Consider the following 23,903-nt stretch of genomic DNA (forward strand, 5'->3'; position numbering starts at 1 on the left):
ACTGAAGTGACATGACATGTGGTCCAGTAAAAAGATTAAAATGCGGAGAGTTTTTTTTTTCTAAGTATAATATATACAATATTAGACCTATACACGGTATTTAAGGAAGAAGGGGAAATCCTGGTTGAGTTGCAATGAGGTGGTGGGGATGAATGTCAAGCGTGCAGGAATAAGGATGAGGACGGGAGATCTTCTATGAAAGTTTCTTATAAGAGAAGAAAGATATTAAGTCTTAAAATACAAGATAGTCCATAAAGCAAAGTAGAGGAGGGGATGTATTCCAAATGAAAGGAGATGTCATGTGTAAAGTCACAGAGCCTCAGGGTATGAGAGGACAGCAAAACCTAGGAACTCTGCAGAGACCCCATCAGCAAGAAGGACCTCATGGAGGTGGGTCCCCGACCTTGGAGTTCTTAGTCTCTGTCACTTTTATAAATAAATTCCTTTTCTTTATAAGTTACCCAGTTTCAGTTATTCTGTTATAAGCAACAGAAAAGATACCACTGAATGTTTTACATTTGTGAGTTACATATCAAATCTGCATTTTAGAAAGCTTACTCTGGTAACACTTTGGAGAATATATTTGGTGATGGACTGAGTGCATTCGAATCCATTGTATCTCAAGGTTACCTTATAATTATACCTCCTGCTGTGGTTTATTATTTAACACTATAATTTAATAGATTTGACCTAAAAAACTGAATCTTTTTATTGTTGTTGTTACCATTTTGGAAAAGTTAAGTATATGAAAATGTAAGGGTAATGGAGAAACACAACTGTCATTCATTTCTGAGAGCCTCCTATGAGACTGCCCTCCTCCTGGCTTTCAAAGAGCCCTGGATGTGACTTAGGGAAGGCGCAGCATGTTTCGATCTCCTTATAATGTTGCTTGCTCCATAAACCAAAGCATTCAGTGCCCTCATCCAACAATTCTTCATACACAACAGGCAATTACTCTTAACCCCATCTTTTGTACCTACTATCTTCTTCCACTTCCTGTCCATGATTATCCAACTGAGAATTTTCATGGTCCATTATCATAATCATTGTCTTATATCCCTCTCCTAATCCTAGCAAAACTCCACCCTTAGTTAAATTCAATCACTAAGGAATCCTATCACATTTTCTTAGTCAACTACTCTCCCTCTCTTGTAGTGGACAATACCACACTTCCTCTCACCTGGAATTTTCAATACCTTTCCCTCATTTACTTTCACTGGATGACCTTGGCTTTTACTTAAATGAGAAAATAGAAGCAATTAAAAAACATAAACACTCAATCAATTAAAAAACATAAACACTACTTCCCTCCCTGCATAAAAACAATATACCTCACCTCCTTTTCTATTGCGTCAGAAAAATTGCCCCTGCATTTTTCTAAGAACACTCTATCAGCTGCATCCCATCAGCTGAAATATCATCTAAATTAAAAGAAACTTTTTGACTTTTAACCCCCATTCCAGCTACCAAACTCACTTTTCTACTACTTTTTAAAGAACATCCTCTCTCTATATATTAAACTTATCTACACTTGGTGCCTTCGCTTTCTCACTTTCCATTTTCTTCTGAACCCATCTGAATCAGAATTTCAGCCCAACCATTCCACCAAAACCTCTTTTAGTCCAAATAAATGACCTTCATGCTAAATCAATGGACGATTTTCAATCCTCATCTAACTTAAACTCTGCAAATGCAGCTGACATTTTGAATACTACTTCCTTCTTAAAACATGCTTATTTCAATAAGTCTTCCTATTTCACCTACAGATCCTTCTTTATCTTCTTAGCTCTCATCTTCTTCTGTTTTTCTTCCTGACCTCTTTATGTTACAGTTAAGTTGGAGCTCAGAAGCTCACCCACGTCTTTCTTCACACTTACCCTTTAGGTAATCTGATACAAGCTCATAGTTTTGAATGCCTTTTATAAACAGATGATTTCTGACTCAAATTGCCAGTCCTAACATCTCCACTAAATTCCAGGTTTATATATTTAAGTGCCTACTCAGTATCTCCACTTACATGGCAAACACGCATCTTACACTTGTGATATCCAAAACTAACCTCTTGATTTTCCCCCAAATCCTTTTCCTCCCAGTTCCCCATGGATCTGTGAATGGTTACAGTGTATCTTATGCCAGACACGGCATTTTCAGATGCCTATTACCTCTTGGTCAAAAACTTAACAGTTAATTTCTTCTTTCTCCTCATATTCAACCAATTGCTCAGCAAGTTTGTTTTGTTTTGTTTTTATCAGTTATACCTTCAACATGCACACCATATTTAATTTAATTAATTATTAAAGCCCCTGATATTACTACACTGATCTAAGACAGCTTCTCACTGGACTATTGCAAATAAATATCTTAAATCTGCCTACCAATTCTACATTTGCCCAACATCTCTCTTCCTTCTAGAACAGAAAAAAATGACCCTTTCACTAACGTCATACCATTTCCCTGATCCAAGCCTTTAAAAGTCTGTTAAAACAGCTTCCCATCAAACACAGAATAAACTGAATAAAAAAGAAGAAAATAGAATCTCCTTACAAGGGCCTAGAAGGTTTTACATGATCTGACTACTGCCAGCCTCTCTGGAGTCCTGTAAATTTTCCCTCACTTGCCATTCTACATCTCCCTGGCCTTCCTTTAAACACACCAACTCCATTCCCCTGCAGGGACTTCACAATTGCTTTTCTCCTCACTGTTTGCTTATTCCCAGAATATGATATTGCATGTCACTGCATTCAGGTCTCTGCTTAAATACCACCTTTTCACAATCTTTATCTTGATCACACACTGACAGCCAGCCAGCCATTTACAACATAACACTGAATACTTCTAGCTGATTGTCTTTTTCTTCATGGTACTTTTTGCCACCTGGAAATTTACTTTGTATTGTTGGTCTTCCTCACCAGGAAGGACTCTGAGGGTTGGTGTCTTAACTGTTTTTTTCACTGCTTCATTTCCAAGGTTCAGGAAGGTTGGGTACCCAGTGGTACTCAAACTTTTGTTAAAATCGTTAATTTGGCATCTGTTGTGTGCCAGACTTATTATTATTATATTACTATTGGAGAGAGGTTTCACACTGTCACCAAGGCTGGAGTACAGTGGCAATACCATGGCTCACCTCCTGGCCTCACTGCAGCCTCTGGATTGCCTGGGCTCAGGCAATCTTCCTGCCTCAGTCTCCTGAGTAGCTGGGCCTTCAAGTGTGAGCCGCCTTGCCTGGCAATTTTTATTTTTATTTTTTTAAATAAAGATGGGATATCACTATGTTTCTCAGGCTGCTCTTAAACTCCTGGCCTCAAGCAATCTTCCTGTCTTGACCTCCCAAAGTGCTAAAATTACAAGCCTCAGTCACTGTGCTCGACAAAGGCTTATTTTTAATATACAATTTGTATTAGTTCATCTTCATACTGCTATAAAGAACTGCCTGAGGCTAGGTAATTTACAGAGGAACAGGTTTAATTCACTCACAGTTCAACATGGCTGGGGAAGCCTCAGGAAACTTACAATCATGGCAGAAGGTGAAGAGGAAGCAAGGCACCTTCTTCACAAGGGAGCACAAAGGAGAAATGCGGAGCGAAGGGAGGCAAGCCCCTTACAAACCATCAGAGCTCATGAGAACTCTACCATAAGAACAATATGGGGGAAACTGTCGCCATGATTCAATTATCTCTACCTGGTCTCTCCTTTGACAAGTGGAGATTATGGAGATTACAATTCAAGATGAGATCTGGGTGAAGACACAAAGCCTAACCATACCAGGATTCTCAGAAGCATGTTACTTCAGCATTAACACTTGTTCATAACGCCTCTTGCTCCTAACATGTAATATTCATATATTTAATACAGAAATAGTATTTCATATCTAATTTAAAATAAACCTCCCACTTGCACAGTCTAGAAAGGTATATTCTTGCCTTATTGCCTGTAAATTTTAGGTGTGTTGAGATTATGAATGGTAGTTATCAGCAGTAAACCAAAATATTAAATAATATATGATTAACAGGTATAAACTTTTGGACTTTAGATATGATACACACACACACACATATGCATACACATAAACATCTAAATAAATGTTAAGAAAATAACTTACTGGGTATTTATATGAACTAGTTCATATCTATAAGGTAACATAACTGAAAAACACACACAATGCGAGAAGCAGATCACCACTTCCTATGAGATGTTAATGCATCCTGCAGAAAGAGTGGAAAAGGACCAAGTTTCCCTCTGGTTTGTTCCCAGTGTGTCTGAATTAGCTATGTTTATGCTCACATAGCCTTAAAAATTCACATTTCTTAAGGCAATTTTCTAGCAACAGCCACTTTTTTCTACGTGCTAAAATTATCAGCATAGCAGGGAAAAGAGCCAACCATAGGAAAGACAAAGAGGAGGGCCCCAAAACAAAACCACAGCTACACTTTTCCTGACATAGACTCAAATCCTTCCCTGCCTCAGAATCCTGCTTGCCCTTATATTAAAAGCAAGAGAGACAGACAGATAGATAGATTGGAGGGGGGAGGAGAGGGAGGGAGAGAAGAAAAACAAACAATGGACAGAATGCTTCACTCCTGCCTTGATAGGAGATATTTTCAGGTCTTTATCAATTAAGAGAATCCTATCTAAGACGCTAGACACAACTGATAGTTTCTTCTCAGGATATTTGATTCTGACATTCCTATTTTTGCATTGGCTATGATCTTTTAATACTTTATGCTTTAATCACTTGAGGCACCTGGAGTCTGTATATTAAGACTTTGAGAAAGAACATAGAGACAACTTTTCCCTTACATCTTTCCTAAAATTGGTAAGTACCAATAAAACATAAAATACTGGACTTTATTTTTTTTTTTTAATACTGTGTCTCACTCTGTTGCCCAGGTTGGAGTTCAGTGGCATGATCAGAGCTTATTGCAGCCTTGGCACTCCGGGGCTCAAGCAACACTCACACCTCAGCCTCCTAAGTTTCAAGGGCTACAGGCATAAACCACTACGTCCAGCCAATTTAATTTTAATTTTCTTGTAAAGACAGGGATTTGCTATGTTACCTAGGCTGGTCTCGAACGCCGTGCTCCAGTCATTCTTCCATCTCACCTTCCCAAAGTGCTGAGATTACAGGAGAATCACCATGCCTGGCCCTTGACATTTATTTCTGGCTTTTGGCTATCTCCTTTCAATTATCACAAGGCTTAATCATCAAATGTACAGCTGATATCTACTGGAGTACAGGGAGAAAGGGAAAAGGAATGAGAAAGAAAGAGAAGGAGAGGAAGAAAGGCAGCCAGAGAAACTTCTGATGGGCTGATGAGGAAAGGCTGAAATAGTGTTTTATTTCAAAAAGCGTAAATACTGAAGCAGGTTGTGCTATTATCTTCTGCTAGAGGAAATAATCATAAAGAGACTTCATTTCCCTAACTTGTACTTTGTAAATAAACAGTACTACATGTTGATGTTAGTTTAGAGGTGGTAAGATTTCAACAAGGTAAACAACAAAACAATGACAGGCACTGCTCAGTAAGGAGCAGCTCATAGCTCAGAAACAGAAGAGCCTGAATGCCAAAGCACATCTATTCTAATTTTATACCTTCAATAGCTCACGCTATTATCACTGTATCTGTATCAGCTAAGGTAGTAGTAAAAAATTTTATTTTCTTTCAAGGACATACGATTCAAACAGGATATTATTTATTTTTAAAAAATGTAAAAGAACCTTAATGTTTATAGTATAGAATTTACATATGTATACTTATGCAATGGACTAACTCTTCAAGGTAAAATCAGAATAAAAATAGGTAAGTTATAAGTATTTCAAAACATAAAACAAAAATACAATCACAACTTTTAACTACAGATTATAAATAAGAAAAGGATAAAAAGAGGAAGCTTTGAGCAAGCATTCTCAATGAACTGATTTTAGACTGGTGAAGATAAGGAGAAGGGGCTTTTACGCTGAGGATCGGAAGATGAACAGGAGATGGATACCAGGAGAATATTCCAGGCAAAGAGAAAAGCATGCGCAACAGCCTCAGTGCAAGAAAAGCACTGGAGGGGCTAGAGCTTAGTAAGCAAGAGAAAAACGATGTCAAAATGAGACAAGAGCCAGATCCTTCAAAATCCCATAAGCCATGTTCAGACTCGTTTTAAAAAAAAATCTATGTGCATTTGAAGTGCTTCAAGGTCAAATAAATATGAAAAATGAAGTATTATTGTATAGCATTTACTTGGAGATTCAAAATACATATTAGCTAATTAGAGTCCAAGAATTTCAATTGTTGAATTTTATTTAATTTGGGGTTTTCCAAGTGAACTTGGGCTCTGAGCACGTTTCATGTGCCAGACTTCTTGATAACCTGCTGAACTTTCCTCCTTGGTGGATTATTTCCCAGTTTCCCAAAGTAGTTATATGGAACAAAGACCTGCAATAAATCTGGATGCCATTGTTATCTCCTGAATGAACTGAAACACCATTTTCTATATCTGGGTATACAAGGACCTAAACTATTCAAAAAGTATTTCTTCATATAAATAATGGGCTTCATTTCTACTCATCTGGACAAACTTTGACAATCTATCTACTCTCTAGAGAGTTCTGAGGTACTTGCTTAAGGAAGAGGGTTATAAGGCCTATATTCTAATTTGGAAGAATTAACAAAAATGTATTCATTTATTTGATCACTCAACAAATACGTGTTTAAATGAGTCAAGCACCATTGCAGTCTTGAGAAATAAGGTGGGAAACAAGATAAACATGGTCTTTGCCCTGCTGAAACTTGTATTGTTGATTCATATAAAGGAGAAAACCAAACTAAATATGATAATAATAACTGGTATAATAAAACACATTCTCATATGCAAGAGAACAAAGAGTGGAGGTGAATAATAACAACACTGTTAACACAGGCTGGGGAGTAAGAAAGAGAATCTGGATTTGAAAAATCATGTGGAAGTAAAATAAAGAGGGGAGGAACTGTAACAGTTAAATGAATGTGTGTTGTTTATATGATACATCAATTTGAGCTCAACTGACAAGTCTAATTTTAGAATAAACCATGGCACTTATAAGAAACAAGACTAATTCTTATTATATGCCAAGAACTGTTACAAGAAAAAAATTACGTGTGTGTGTGTGTGTGTGTATGTGTGTGTGTGTGTGTGTATATAGAATATATATATAGAACTTAGATAGATAGAATATATATGTATATTGAGGGCAAGAGGTCTGGGAAATCTGAAAACTGATTTATTCATGTGATCACTATGGAAGAATGGCAAATGACAGAAAACAAAAATTCTGATCAAAGGCAAAATGCCAAAGAGCCAATGATGAGTTTCTTAATTACTGCTAACATTGTTTTCTGCATGTAAATGATTATGCCATATTTGCAAAATTTAATTAATGAAAATTCTTTGAAAATTCATGACAAAATTCAATTGAACAGTCTACTTCACAGTATATTTATATATTCTACCCATCATTTAAGCGAATACCCTACCATTCAAAATATAAAGGAGAAAGAACTATTAAATATACACACACATATATATATATATATGCATATAGACATTTTGCAACTGAATATATTACTAAATCATTTATTTCATCCTAATCCCAGAATAACTAAATCATTCATTCTAATTCACTTACGTCTAAGTCATTTGTGAGAGGGAAAACAAGACAAAATAATTACTTACATGTGTTTACTGACTGACAAATTGGTGATTTTACTGGTAGTTATATGACATAGTTCTTGGAGACTGATTAATACATGTTAATGACTATGTTGTTTAAGTTACATGTTTAATTTCTTGAGAAACTGACATTTAATACTTTTCATAAAACATACACTTTTTTTAGTTTATTGCTGCTAACAAAGTTTATTGAAAAATAAAATGTTATTATAATCACCTAACTCAATAAATGGATGTAGATTTATCCAATGTAATCATTATAAAACCATAACAGCAAGAGCATTCAGACTACTTCTTTTACCTGTGTGATCCATGCAATCTACATAGGGCTACTGAGCTCTGGGAAACCAGGCTAGGGAGAGTGCAAAACTAGATGTTTAACTGTGTTTTGTATTGATGTAGATTTAAAAACTGACACTCAGTTCCATTACTGCAAAACTTAAGTGTGTCTGAAACAACTGAAGTAAGTATGGTGAATCCTCTTTTCACTGTAAAATTATGAATTTTAAATGTATATTAAGTATTTCTCACAAAAAATTAGCATCCAAATTGAGATGTGCTCTAAGTGCAAAATATAAACCAAATTCAAAAACTAAGTACCTCTAAGATATGTAAAATATCTTGTCTTCCAGTTGATTTTAACATTGGTTTTCTATTGATTATGTGTTAAAATAATACTTTATACACGTAATCAACAGAGTTAAACTAGACAATATTGTAGAAAATAGCTTAGGTATTACACAAAAAAAATTTGTCACTTAACTCCATTAATGAAAAAGGCAAAAAAAAAAAAAAAACTGATTTAGAATAAATATTCTGAGAATAAAATCCTGTTGTCTTCTCAGAAAAGAGCATCAGAAAACAGGATCCTAAGAAATACATAAGATGTTCCCTGGGCTGGGCATGGTGGCTCTTGCCTATAATCCCAGTACCTTCAGAGGCTAAAGTAGGAGGATCATTTGAGCTCTGGAGTTGGAGACCAGCCTGGACAACACAGGGGATCCCATCTCTATGAAAAATAAAAAAATAATTAGCCAGGAGGCATGGTGGAATGTGCCTTTGGTTCTAGCTACTCAGGAGGCTCAGGTGGAAGGGTTGCTTTGGTATGGGAGATAAAGGCTGTCATGAGCCATGATTGTGCCACTGCACTCCAGCCTGAGCAACAGAGAGAGACTCTGTCTTTAAAAAGAAAAAAAAGAGATGTTCCCTGATACAAAATGCAAAATAAGCAAGGAAGTCAATTCAACAACTGATTAATAATATGCCTATAGCACCTAAACATTTAAAACGTAAGTGGAGGAATGCTTAATTTATCCTACATTAGAGGGAAACAAAGTAGTCTACATAAAATCTACACAGTCATCCCACATTAAAACACAGTTGACAAGTAATTTTAACTTAATCCCTAAAACAATGTTTAAAAATTTAACATTTTTAAATGGAAATACTTTGAAATTATATTTTACTTTTTAAATTATACTTTAAGTTCTGGGATACATGTCTAGAACATGCAGGTTTTTTACAAAGGTATACATGTGCCATGGTGATTTGCTGTACCCATTAATCTGTCATCTACATTAGGTATTTCTCCTAATGCTATCCCTCCCTTGCCCCACATTCCCCAACAGGCCCTGGTGTGTGATGTTCCCCTCCCTGTGCTCATATGTTCTCATTGTTCAACTCCACTTAATGAGTGTGAATATGCAGTGTTTGGTTTGCTGTTCCTGTGTCAGTTTGCTGAGAATGATGGTTTCCAGCTTCATCTATGTCCCTACAAAGGACATGAACTCACTCTTTTTTATGGCTGCATAGTATTCCATGGTGTCTATGTGCCACATTTTCTTTATCCAGTTTAACATTGATGGGTATTTGGGTTGGTTCCAAGTCTTTGCTATTGTGAATAGTGCTGCAATAAACATACACGTGCATGTGTTTTTATAGTAGAATGATCTATCCATCCGACAAAGGACTAATATTTAGAATCTACAAGGACCTTTAACAAATTTACAAGAAGAAAACAAACAACCCCATCAAAATGTGGGTGAAGGATGTGAACAGATACTTTTCAAAAGAAGACATTTATGTGGACAACAAACATATGAAAAAAAGCTCATCATCACTGGTTATCAGAGAAATGCAAATCAAAACCAAAATGAGATACCATCTCATGCCAGTTACAATGGTGATCATTAAACAGTCAGGAAATAACAGATATTGGAGAGGATGTGAAGGAATGGAAATGCTTTTACACTATTGGTGGGAATGTAAATTAGTTCAACCACTGTGAAAGACAGTGTGGTGATTCCTCAAAGATCTAGAACTAGAAATACCATTTGACCCAGCAATCCCATTACTAGGTATATACCCAAAGGATTATGTATTTTGCTTTTTCCAGGCATCTTAAAAAGAAATTTTGATTATGACTTGAAGTTTGTTTTTTTTAATGACTCAGGCTCATTATGATCAATTATTATACTACACTGCAGTCTAATGATGCCCAGAGGGACAATTACACTGTATGGAGCTGTTTGCTGCTGTACCTAAGTGGCCTTACAATGCTGTGCATTCAGTTCTGGTTTCTGACCATGATGCATTTTCTCTTTGTATCATTGCTTTTAGCTGTGACTTCTCAATACTGTTACACGTTGATCACAATTGTTCAGTTCCACCACTGTTCCTAATTTTGTCCTTCTACCAAAAACACCTTGATTTCCCATTAAAAATGGTATGATACAACAATGAACAAAGATCCATAGCCGTTATGGTACATGTTTTGGCTCATGAGAAAAATATCATTACTTGGTTTCTCGGTTGTAGTTATGTTTCAGAGAATGAAGCTGGCTAGTTATTCTTGACCACAGATCATCATGACAATGATATTGTGATGATGATGACAATAACAATGATCACAACTGTAAGTGAGAAAGTGGGAGAAGTGTGTAATAGAATCTTCACAATTATAGGAGGTATATAAACTATAATCTTATTAATGTTTTACAGGGGGGGTAATTAAACTTAAGCTTAGAAAGATTAATCTAGCTATGGTTACATGCCAGTAAGTGGTGAACCAGTATTTGAGTCCAGGCCTATAACCATTCTCTATACTATCTGCAAGGTCAGTATCTATATTTATATTTTAAAAAACAAATTACTTGCAACTTAGATGCAAAGCATTAAAAGAAACAAAGGTTACCAAATTTTAACTACGTAGATTTCTTTAATAAATTTGTATCCTGCTTTATTGAGCCTGATATTGAAAGACATTTATTGTGTTCATTCATCTAATACTTAAAATCAAGGAGATATTACACAATTCTGCTAAGAGATAATATACTAATAGTTGAGGTTTATAAAATTATCATTGCTGATACAAAAGAAATTGAGTAGTAATACTGTATTTAAGTTAGGAAGGTATAGTTGTCCTTATTAGATATGACTTACTGCTTAATTTATTTGGTAGTTTGGTAGAATCTGATTCACAACCTAAGGCGCATTTTGGAGCCCAGAGATAGCCTTAGTGGCTGTTTTTTTATCCATCCTGCATGTATGTTGCTTTGGTATGCACAGTGAATGAACATTTTCAATTAATTGTATGACATTGTAACATGGAGAGTTTTCACATAATATGTGGGCTCCTGATTTATCTTAAATAACTAGAAGATGTGGCTCCATGGGTCCACATTCTCAATATGAAGGCAACTGACAACTGTATTCAGAATGGTTTGTGAATAGCAGCCACCTCACAGGAGATCTCTCTGCCAGGTTGCCAATAGGAACCACCTGGCCTGCTTCTTGCAGTTAACCTGCCTCATTTGTGAGTCCTGCTTTCATCCTTTAGTAAAAATCTGAAGGTTTAACTCCAAACTTTACATGATATACTATATCCTAGTTTGTTGCACATTTTCAATTCTGTTATTTTATACAGTCTGAACCACTTCTCTATGTCACAGAAATAATATCATTATTAGTTCTTTATATATAAAACTGAAACTCAACTCTAAGTAGCTTGGTTCAACAGCAGAGAGATAAAGATCATCCAATCCTAAAACTACCTATTTTATACTGTGTATTAAGTTGTCGGTCTTAATTCTATATTAATTCTATATGATTGTTGTTATTATTAGTGTTGTAATTAGTATTTTGGGGGAAGCATCTTGTGTGACTTTCTTCACTGTATTCAGTCCTACAGAACAGGAATTTATCACATCACTTTGCAATGGAGCCCCTATGGCAAGCATGATGGTGAAAAGTTTATGAGACAGATGGGGCGGGGGAAGAGAGATCAAGAGACAAGAATAAAAGAGAGACATTTTACTTTAAATAAAATATATTCCATAAGTATTCCAAGAATTTACTTTAAATAAAATATATTCCACAAGAAATAATAAATTATTAACTTCCCTTTCACATTTAATATAGAAACAACAAATGTACTACTAACAAGTATCAACAAAATTAACAAGTATTCCAAATGTCACATGGTGGGAAGGACAATGGAGAAAAGTTAGTGAAGGAACAGGTGACAGGGAAGTAGAGGAGGGATTGGTTGAATTATTTTATATCAAGTGGCCTGAGAAGCATGTAAAACACCCAGTGCTTCCAAAGTGAATGAATGAAGGTGTGACAGTAACTATCATGAATACTATCATCTCAAGAAGAAAAGGGGAACCCACCTGGACAGGTTGTTGGCTTCCTTCACTATATGAACACAGTGTTAAGAACAGAGCTCCAGTCTCAGGAAAGTTGGCTACCATGTTGTTTTGCTTCCTGAAGCACTACCAGAAAACGCTAAATGTAATTGCCCCGAATATTTACTGATGCTTTCAATAAACAGAATTTGAAAGGCTATCAGGCAAAATTCTAATCTTGGGGAGACAGGTAAACCTAGAAGTAGACAATGAACTAAATCCTGTGGCTGTCAGCTTATCTTACATACGGTGAAAGAAACAGAATGAAGACCAAAGATCCAAGTTACAACTCAATAAGGATGCCTCAACATTGTAAAAGGTGGATGAAAAATGCAAAACTTAAGAGAAAAATCTCCTGATCACTAATCTAAGTTAATGGAAATAAGGTCTTCAAAATGAATATTTCGTTTACTTATAATGGATGCTTTCAAAATCATAAGAAATACCTATATTTTCTCAAAATAAGTGGCTCAATGTAACATGAGTTATTTATCTGCAGCATAACACTAAGGAAATCATTCAGCTAGAAAACCATGAAATATCTCTTCATAACTTCAAAACTGCTAGTCTATTCTGTAGAAAACAGACATGCTTAAACAAGCTGTTTTGAAAAATTTATTTTTTCCCACTTTTTACCTGCTTGTTTAAAAAGGTCATAAACAAAGTCATTATTATTATAGACACCACATGATTCCCAGAATTAAATGGATAATCACTTGAACAGAGACCTTAAGACCACTTTTACAAGCATGCACCAACTATTGTTTTAAGCGAAAGAGAAGAAAACAGAGATGCTTTAGGGCAAGGAGCAGCATTTTTAAACTTAAGGTAAATTACCCAGTAGAACTGTCCTACTTCAGCGTGAGTTTGGATTTGAGGTGAATGTTATAGGTGAGTAAGACCTAAATGCTCAAGATACTTTCAGAATATCCCTGTGCACCTAAATTTTAGGCTTGTGGGGAATAAACGAGGCAGATAATACCAGGAACAAAGTTTGCACAAAGACCGTAAATCCTTACTCCTGTGCTACGCCCTGCATCAATAGAAACTTTCTGCTAGACTGAGTAATCTCATAAACCGTGTGAGAAAAGTTATATTTCTACAATTCAAACTCAAATCCAGATAGATTAGATTGATATAGCAACTTTCTTAATCTCTTTTACAGAAGAGAATTAGTCTGTCTGAATTTTGAAGCTAACTCTACTTTCTTTGAAAGAGTAGTAGATTTAACTGTTCTCCTTAATCAAGCTGAAATAAAATTCTGGTTTTAACAAGGAATAAATGCTAAAAAGGAAAAGAAAAAATACTAGCAGAAGAAAACAGGAAGACTTCTAATGGGACACCCAATACTCTCAAAAGTTATTAACAAATCATACTGTGAGATTATCATATTCTTAATGAAAAACAGGCTAATAATTATTGCTTATTTTTAATTGTCTGACTCCCTTTGGAATAGATAGCTGTTTGCTAAACTATGTCCAAAATGTCTTTTAATCATCCATCATTTTTTTCTGTTTTTTTTTTTCATCTTTTGTTTTTGTTTTTGTTTTTGTTTGAGATGCAGTTTCACTCTTGTTGCCAGGGCTAGAGTGCAATGGCATGATCTAGCCTCACTGCAACCTCCGCCTGCCAGGTTCAAGCGATTCTCCTGCCTCAGCCTCCCAAGTAGCTAGGATTACAGGCATGCACCACCATGCCCAGATAGCCCAGATAATTTTGTATTTTTTTTTTTTTATACGGAGTTTCGCTCTTGTTACCCAGGCTGAAGTGCAATGGCACGAACTCGGCTTACCGCAACCTCCGCCTCCTGGGCTCAGGCAATTCTCCTGCCTCAGCCTCCTGAGTAGCTGGGATTACAGGCATGCACCACCACGCCCAGCTAGTTTTTTGTATTTTTAGTAGAGACGGGGTTTCACCATGTTGACTAGGATGGTCTCGATCTCTCGACCTCGTGATCCACTCGCCTCGGCCTCCCAAAGTGCTGGGATTACAGGCTTGAGCCACCGCGCCCGGCCGATAATTTTGTATTTTTAGTAGAGACAGGGTTTCTCCACGTTGGTCTGGCTGGTCTTGAACTCCCATCCTCAGGTGATCCACCCGCCTCAGCCACCCAAAGTGCTGGGATTACAAGCGTGACCCACTATGCCCGGCCATCATTTGTTTTTACAAAGCATATAAGGCAGGTGTTTATATATTTAAAATGATGCTCTATTACTTCAATTATTTTAAAAAAAAATCAATGCTTTGAAATCTATCCAATGAAATTAAAAAATGAATAGATTAGCACTTCATTATTTTCAGGACATACAGTCGAAGACTATTAGTGAATGCCTGAACCATGGATAATACCAAACCCTACCCACACTGTGTCTTTCTCTATACATATATACCTATGATAAAGTTTTATTTATAAATCAGGCATATAAATAAGAGATTAACAATAACTAATAAAATAGAACAATTATAACAATACACTGTAATAAAATTTATGTGAATGTAATATCTTTCTCTCAAAATATTATACTGTACTCACCCTTCCTCTTGTGATGCTATGAGATGATAAAATGCCTACATGATGAAATGAAGTGAGGTGAGTGACGTATCATTAGGCTACTATTGAAAACTTATGAATTGCTTATTTCTGGAATTTTCCATTTGATACTTTCAGGCTAAAGTTGACTATGAATAACTGAAACAATAGAAAGCAAAACCATAGATAAATCAGGGAATCTACTGTACTCTGAAAGGGGTGATTTTTTTAAGTCTCTTCCCAAAATTTCTGATAAAGATATGCTCCAAGAATATATATTGAATAATGAATCCTAGTATATGTGTATCTTTAACTTTACTAAATAATACCAAATTGTTTTCAAAAGGGGTTGTACATGTTTATTCTTTGTATATTACTGTTTCTGTTATTTTGTTGTTTTTGTTTTTGTCCTTGGGTGAATGGTTCTTTTTGTAATTCAATGACAAAATCAAGAAGTAGTATATGGCTTAAAAATCCTCTTAAAAATAATTTTAGAGGTTTTCACTCATGTCATGGTTGCTTAGTTTTTAAATTATCTTGCTAATCATGATGGTGTCATATGCTTGTTAGCTAATATACTGATGCATAATAATCCGCAAATTGAGATTTATCATTGAGAACTGATTTGGTCATGATACAATTATCATATATAAATACACTCAAATTTTGTTTAGAATACTTGCATCTATGTTCATGAGGGCTTACCTTAGGAATGCAAGACTGGCTTACCATTCAAAATCAATTAATGTAAGACATATGGTAAGATATCATAGAATAATTATCTCAGATACAAAAGTCCGCTCTGAGCAGGGAGAACCCTGTGAATTTCCTTCCACATAGTAACTTCTAGAAAATGACTAGTGTGGTTAAGAAGCCCCAAATATTATAGTATTTATACTAGGGAGTACTTTATTCCACATAGTTATGGCCCTAAAAAGATAACTGGACTCACTTTTGTTTCTGAAAACAATACTGGTAGCTCAAGAAAAAAGAGTATCTTTTAGTCTAATGGTTACCATATTATGAACTCAAGCTGATGAAATATAACTATAGTAATTATGTGACCAAAAATAAGTTTAAGGAGGGAAAAAAATGAGCATTAGACTTACTTTGCTATCTCCTTTAGAAGTCAGTATTTTATCTTTCAAAGAAATGTTTAACAAACAAAAAAGATACTCATTTGAAGATTTAGTAATGGTTAAGGCATAATAGTTATTTAAACTCAACAAGTTTTCACTTGTCTTATTGTTTTATCAAGTGCATTTATTTAGTGCCAGAGGAATATTCAAACCGAATTTAAAATTGGGACCACTAAATTATATCCATTATTACTAATTCTAGAAACTCCTAAAACTTATGGTTGACAGACTTGTCAGAAAGTTCTCTTTACCAAATAAAGGACAACCTAATCTCTGTTACGAACTGTCATTAGTAATTTAGCAAAGCTAGAAGGCAGTTCAGCCAAGTAGACAGAAAATTAAAACATGGGCAGCTCCTGATTGGAAATTTATTCATAGCAGGTAATGAAATAGCAAAGTCAGGATCTCTGGCATTACTCAGAGTGAGAGATTTAATTCTGATAACTTTGATGATGGCACTTGAATCAGAGATTATAAATGTTGACAGGTTGTGACATATAGATAGGATAAAATGAGCATCAGAAACATGGCTCTACAGAAGCAATTCTATAACAGTTTTTTTCACACAGTAAAAATAATAATTTCAAAAATTATGACAAAAGTTTTCAAAGAAGAGGCCTAGGCCTTAAGCAAGCCATGCGCCATATTTATATCTATTTGTCAATGGGTTATAAAATTAATCAGCCTAACAAAGGTAAGGGGTGGAAACATTAATATTTAAAATATGAAACATAAATTGGAGTTTCTGATTTCATCTGGATGAGGAACAAACTCAAAATTACAGGCAGAGTAGCTATTATATGAAGAGGATGAAAGTGAAGGATTGGGTTATATATTTATTTGCATGTAAGGAATATTCATTAAATGCATTCACATACAGCTAAATACAACTATGCTGTTCACATTTTTAAACACAGTTTTGTTTTTTTTATTTTGGACTTCGTGTACCTTTTTATATTTTCTAATTATCTACAATGGCATTATTTTATAATGAAAGGTGTATTTTTTTTTAAAAATTGCCTATTTCAGTTATTTCACAACTCTCTGATACTTCTCATAACAGAAATACGACTGAGTAAATAATATTTCCACTTGGACAGGTATTTCAATACATCTCTTTTGAAATTGTAAAGTAGGATATTCATTGTATGTGGTTAAAATTATTTAATGCCCCTTCAAAGTGAGGGGTCTTAAGGAAATTTAAGGCTATGTGCAAAAATTATCATATCTAACAAGTTTTATTAGATAAACTAACAAGTTTTCATGTTTCCTTGAAACTGTGATTGACTAGTAGTTTTCAACAGAAATGGGACTCTGCCATGTTCTAAACCCAGACCACATAAAATGGCAGCCTGCACATCCCGTCTTTTGAGACTGTCACTCTTGTGAGAAAGCCCACGTCGTCTGTGGAGTGGGGTCACACCCCTCATAGGAGGGGTTGCTGAAGTCCTCAAACTCACAACCAAGGGTGAGCTCCTAGCTGACAGCCAGTACCAACTGCAGGCCATGTGAGTGAACCATCCTAAAAGCAGATGCTCTGTTCCCTACATAAGCCACCTCAGCTGACATGAGATAGAGAAAGAAGAGCAGTCCACACTGAGGTATACCCAAATTGTGAGTTTAGTAACAAAATAAATATTGCTGTTAAGTCACTAAATTTTTGGCTTGTTTATTAAGCAGCAATAAATAACCAAAAGAGCCAAGTAGGACTTTGATCATGAATGCTAACAAGTATTTGTTTAAATATATTTATATACACTGGCTTCGGAGGATTTTATCTGTATTGTTTAATAATGTCAAAACTAATTGTGATTGCTAATATTGACTGTCAACTTGATTAACAGATGCAAAGTACTGTTCCTGAGTGTGTCCATGAAGGTGCTGCCAAAGGCGATTAATGTTTGAGTCAGTAGACTGGGTAAGGCAGACCCACGCCCAATCTGGGTGGGCACAATCTCTAATCAGCTACCAGCACAGCCAGAAAAAAAGTAGGCAGGGGAACCTGGAAAAACTAGATTGGCTTAGTCTTCCAGCCTCTGTCTTTCTCCTGTGCTGGGTGCTTCGTGTCCTTGAACATCAAATGCCAAGTTCTTCAGCTTTCGGACTCTTGGGCTTTTCACCACAGACTGAAGGCTGCACTATGGACTTCCATACTTTTGAGGTTTTGGGACTTGGACTGGCTTCCTGGCTCTTCAGCTTGCAAATAACCTATTACAGGAATTGACCTTGTGATCACATGAATCAGTTCTCATAATAATCCCTTCACATAAATATCTATCCTATTAGTTGTGTCCCTCTAGAGAACCCTAACACACTAATAGTATAAACCTATATAGTTAATATTAATTCTATAAAATTGGCAAATCTAGATATTGGTCAGATAAAATGACATATAGAATAATACAAATGCAATTTAATAAAACTATATTTACAGAGGACTAAGCCTATATAATAGCAAAAATAAAATAAAATGGTCACCATTTAAAAAATTAAGCTAAAACCATACAATGCTTTATTTACCAAAAGTGTGTACATAAGAAAGATTAATAGTTAATTCAATAAGAAAGAAACCAAGTATAAAATAACCATGTTAAGTTTGTCTCAATTTCCGTATTAGAAATGGTTTTGAAAACAAGTGTAATCCCTTTTGTTTAGAAAACTGGCTAAGTTTAAATGCACTTTGAGAGCTCGTGGTACAGCAAATTACACTAGGATAAACGTGTTAATAAAATAAAAATGCTTTATAACATAAAAATTTATCCACCTAATGTATTTGTTTTTATGGTATATTTCTATATAAAAGGTTTTAAAATATAAAAATGTAACCTTTTAACAAATATATTTCTTTCATAAGGCACAGTTCTACAAAATAGAGTGAACCCTCATTCATCCAAATATGAACCAGGGAGTTCAACTGATTGAATTTCTTGTGAATATTCTACTGCTATAAGATTTACTCAATTATTTAATTAGCAGAGTTTTGTAACTTCAGTGTTTTGCCAACAAAAGGGCAAATACCACAATTACTTTTGCACCAACCTAATATATCACAGAATTAATGCAGATTTAGTCTTTTTTATTTGCTATCAATATGTGGCATAAAAATAAATGTTCAAAAGGTGACAGAAATACAAAATACCTTCATGAGCAAAATTATGTTAGCCCCCAAATTCTGCCTCCTTCTATAATAAAAAGCCTGAGAATAAGAACGATTAATCAGTTTGTACCAGAGTGCAGCTAGCCAGGAACCCTGCTACCATCTTGTTTCTTTTCTCACCTATTACACTGCCTCATCTGGCAGGAGTGATTCCTGAATGGCTGTGAAATATGAAATAATGTATGATATTCAGAAATAATGTACAAATTTCCTTCATATATAAATCACCTAATTTATGTTGAAAAATGAGACTTCCGGCAAGAAGGATAGCTCACGCCTGTAATCCCAGCACTTTGGGAGGCTACGGCAGGCAGATCACAAGGACATCAAGACCATCCTAACTAACAAGGTGAAACGCTGTCTCTACTAAAAATACAAAAAATTAGCCAGGCGAGGTGGTGTGCACCTATAGTCCAAGCTACTTGAGAGGCTGACATAGGAGAATCACATGAATCTTTGGAATCAGAGGTTGCAGTGAGCCAAGATAGCATCACTGCACTCCAGCCTGGTAAACAGAGTGAGATTCCGTGTTAAAAAAAAAAAAATTAAAAAAAGAAAAATGAGACTCTTCTTCATTTTATAAAAATATTTGCTGAGACATTTTTCTATAGTACCTATTTTCCAGGTATATGTATGTTTATGTATGATGCAACACTAGAAAGAAAATTCGTTAAGTTTTTTTTAAAAATACATATTTGTATATATAAATATATATAGTACATATATAATACATATATATTTTTAAATAAGTATATGTATTATAAAAATATACATTATACATTACTTGATACTTTGCTACTTTTAATACACTTGACATTTTGATTTTTTCACTTATGATAAATAACAAATACAAGTTCATGGTTTTTTAATGTTTCTTTTTAATTTTTGCCATATGCTATTTAATCACCTAAAACATCCTTCTACTTAGATGGTAGAAGAGGTCAGAGATCTGTCTGATCTTAAGAAATGGTTTCAAACACTAAGCTTTGTTTTTTTATCTGTAAGATGACCATAAAAATAGTACCTACTACATGTAAGTAGAGTTGCTATACAATTAATAAGATAAAACAGATAGCTAATATATCTAAAACACTTGGCATCAAACAAGAAACATATACTAGTAACTGTTGTTTGATAGTTATAAGTATAATCAGAACCATGTAATTTTAAGATATGAAGCAATGAAGTATGATTTTTTTAAATGGCCTATTTAAGACAGCGTACTTCCCTATTAAAAGGAGACTGGCTATGGTTTAAGTCAACTTGATAGAGTGGCCTTTTAGATATTTAAAAATAGTTTGAAAGTAAAATTTTTAAATGACCATATAACCAATATGTTTTACATGGCATACGATACATAAAACTGAAAGTTAATGCAATATACCACAAATACCTGTGCTATACAAAACAAGGTAAAATCCACTGTACAATAAAAATAAATCCAATTAAGAACATTAAGTATCAGTGAGAGAGTACACACACAATAAATTTAGTAAAATTCTTTAAAATTCATATTAAGCAGCAATAATAGAAAACATTTCTATATTGTATGTACCTACCTGGAGTAGGCAAACAATCTGCTATCCCAAAGATCATGAGTCCCTCTAGGTCCGGAATGAAAATAACAGGAATCTGTCCCATCAAACATATTCAATCCATCTGCTGAATTTTTTGAAGCATGGCTGTGTACCACATCTAAAAGGACTATGATACCCATGGAATGAGCTGTGTCAACCAGTTCTTTTAGCTCTTCAGGTGTTCCATAACGGCTAACAATAAACAACACAGCACAAACAAGATTATATCATATTTAGAGGAAATAGCTAATTGTGCATCTATTGTTTCACCATCACAGTACTAAACACTTTAAACATGCAAACAACATGTAATATGATAAGTGGATACAACTCAAATTTGCTTAATATTTGATATTAAGCACATTTAAAATTATTAAATTAGAAAATAATTTAAATCAGGTTATTAAATGTCGATTTATGCCCCAACCAGAATTCACATTTTGAGGATGTAAATAATATAACTCTGCTTCTTTATTTTCAGCTTCTGATTTCCATCTGCAGTTCTATCTAGCCATGGCCATTCCTGCTTTCATGTCTGCCCATTCCTTTCAGTGTGTACATCTGGGATTGAGGGCTCTTTAAGAATTTCTTTGAATACTCATGACGCCTTGATTGTGGTCATCCCTCCTGCACTTATCCAAAAACAGAATGCCCTCAGTTACCAGTGGGCTGAGAAAATGTGCCATGTCCATCACCACCCGAGTAATACAGATGGGTAATGCACAAGCAGGCGTGTTTGTGTTAAAGGTAGCCTCCTAGTCTGAATGGAATAGATAACAAAAATTATTCACAGAGGAAGGCCTTTCTAAACCTGTGTAAAATTTTGACATTATGTCACCCATAGCATCACCTTTGCCCTTTAAGGAGTCACCTTTGCCTTCAATTGTTTACTGCTTCTCTTCCTCACTAGACTATACGCTCTTTGAGGGCAGTGGCTGTGACCATCTGGCTCCTCATGATAAGGTACAGTGCTAAGTATAGTGAGTCTCCTGACAGCCAACTCCACTGAGCAGCAAGAGCTATCTTTTAAAACTGCAAATAGGATCATATCACCTACTTAAAATCATACTTGTGCTCCCATTGTTCCCAGGGTGAAGACCATTGTGCTTATCACGGCCTACTGCACCATCAACTGGCTTTTCCAACAATGTTAATTAACTTAAGACACTCTCCCACCCCCTCTTCTTATGCCAGCCACCTATTCATTTTTATTCTCATTGACAACATGTTCAATAATAAACAACATTAAAGTTTTTTTCATTTAGCCATTCACTCATTCCTTCATTCATTCCTTTATTTATTTGCCAAATACTTAGTAAAGTCATCTACCACGTGCCATGACATTTTCTATGTTCTGGAGATATGTCAGTGAAAACAATAAACATCACTGGCCATATGAAGTTTATATTCTCACTGGGAGACAACAAACAGGCAAAATATGCAGAATGTCAGATAATAATAAGGGTTCTAAAGAAAACAAAGAAAAGCCACTGGTGGGAAGGGAAGGCTTGCTATTTTAAATAGGGTCATCAGTGAAAGTTTCATAGAAAAAGCAACATTTAAGGAAAAAGCAGTAAGAAGGCATATAAGGGTAAGAGCATTTGGATAGAAAGGAATAGCAGGTACAGGGCAGTGGGGCAGGGATGAGCTAAGAGCATTTGAAGAAAAGCAAACAGGCTAGTGTAACTGGAACGGTCAAGAAAGAAAGAGATGAGCTCTGAGAGTCAGCCACGAAGCACATCAAATGAGTTCTTGGAAACCAACATGAAGCCTTTGGCTTTTATTCTGAATAAGATAGGGGAGCCATTAGGGGTTCTGAATAAGAGAGTGACACAATCTGACTTTCATTTTTAAGTGATTACTCTGGTCACTGTGCAGAAAAATTAACCATAATAATCGGTAGAACAAAGGTAAGAGAAGGGGAAAGAGAACATGAGAAACAGAGTGATCAGTTAAAGAGCTATTGAAACAATCCAGGTAAAAGATAATCACAACTTGGACATGGGTGGTGGCAGTAGGGGCTGCTGAAGCAGCTAGATGTGGGATATATTTTGAAGTTACAGATGGCTAGATTTTATAATAGTCAGCATGGAGGGAGGAACAGAGAGGGACAAGTCAAGTATAATGCCAAAATTTTTGGCTTGAACAACTAGAAGATGAAAATGCCATTTACCTAATTAGGGAAGATGGTAGAGGGAGGAAGTTAGAAGTCACGATCAGAAACTTAATTTTGGACACATGAAGTTTGAGATACGTACAGGTTTGATCGACTTACGACCTATGCAACTTACAACCATTCGACTTTACGACCACAATCGCTAGCCACGACTGCTCCACGTCTGGCAGCGCAAACGTTGCCCAGCTGGGTGTACGACAGTGCGGACCAGCTTCCAGCAGCACTACCATCTCCGCGTGCACCATTTCAACTGTACATAGAGCCTACTCAACTTACGACCAAATCGTGTTACGACTGTTCTGTGGTCCTGACCGTGGTTGTAAGTCGAGCACTGCCATATTAGATATGCCAACATCAAATATATACTTTCTGAAGTTCATATGATAGGTCAGAGAGACTTAAGTTTGTGAGTTGACATTTAGCATATATTTAAGATACAAAAATGAGTGAGACTTGATGAGATCCTCCCAGGTATTTAATATATATAAAGAAGAGAATGGAACTAAGTACTGAGTACTGGGATGTCCAGTACTTAGTGGTCATAAAGATCAAGAGGAAAGAGCAAAGGAATTCAACAGTAAGCAACAATGAGTTGGGAAAAGCAACAACAGGAGGTCAAAATATTCTGGGAAACAGGGAAAGAAAAAGGTTCCAAGAAGGTGAGAGTAACCAGCTGTGCCAAGTGGTGCTGACAGCTGAAGTAAGCTAAGAATTGCCTACTGTCCTCAACAATGTGAAGGTTACTAACACCCTTGACAAAAGCAACTTCAGTGAAGAGGCAGACAGCCTACTTGGAATGGGCTGAATGTGCTCAAGAAAGAACCAGAGTGGAGGATTTGGAGGCGGTACTATAAATAACTTATTCAGGGAGAACTAACAGAAACAGAAACAGGTAAATGGGCCAGCATCTTTTTTCTATGTCTGGAATGTTACCTATTTGC

At 35.5% G+C, this 23,903-nt stretch overlaps 1 protein-coding gene across 1 annotated transcript in view; it reads right to left on the minus strand.

Moving 5' to 3' along the window:
- The window catches only part of GBE1 (1,4-alpha-glucan branching enzyme 1), a 271,204-nt gene that overhangs the window by 135,299 nt on the left and 112,002 nt on the right, over nt 1-23,903 (minus strand). Inside the window, exon 7 of the mRNA XM_074389149.1 lies at nt 20,769-20,978. Coding sequence (XP_074245250.1) covers nt 20,769-20,978 — 210 coding nt within the window. The remainder of the gene's footprint in view (nt 1-20,768; nt 20,979-23,903) is intronic.

The sequence above is a fragment of the Saimiri boliviensis genome, chromosome 18, assembly GCF_048565385.1.
Source record: "Saimiri boliviensis isolate mSaiBol1 chromosome 18, mSaiBol1.pri, whole genome shotgun sequence".
In the NCBI taxonomy this organism is placed as follows: domain Eukaryota; kingdom Metazoa; phylum Chordata; class Mammalia; order Primates; family Cebidae; genus Saimiri; species Saimiri boliviensis.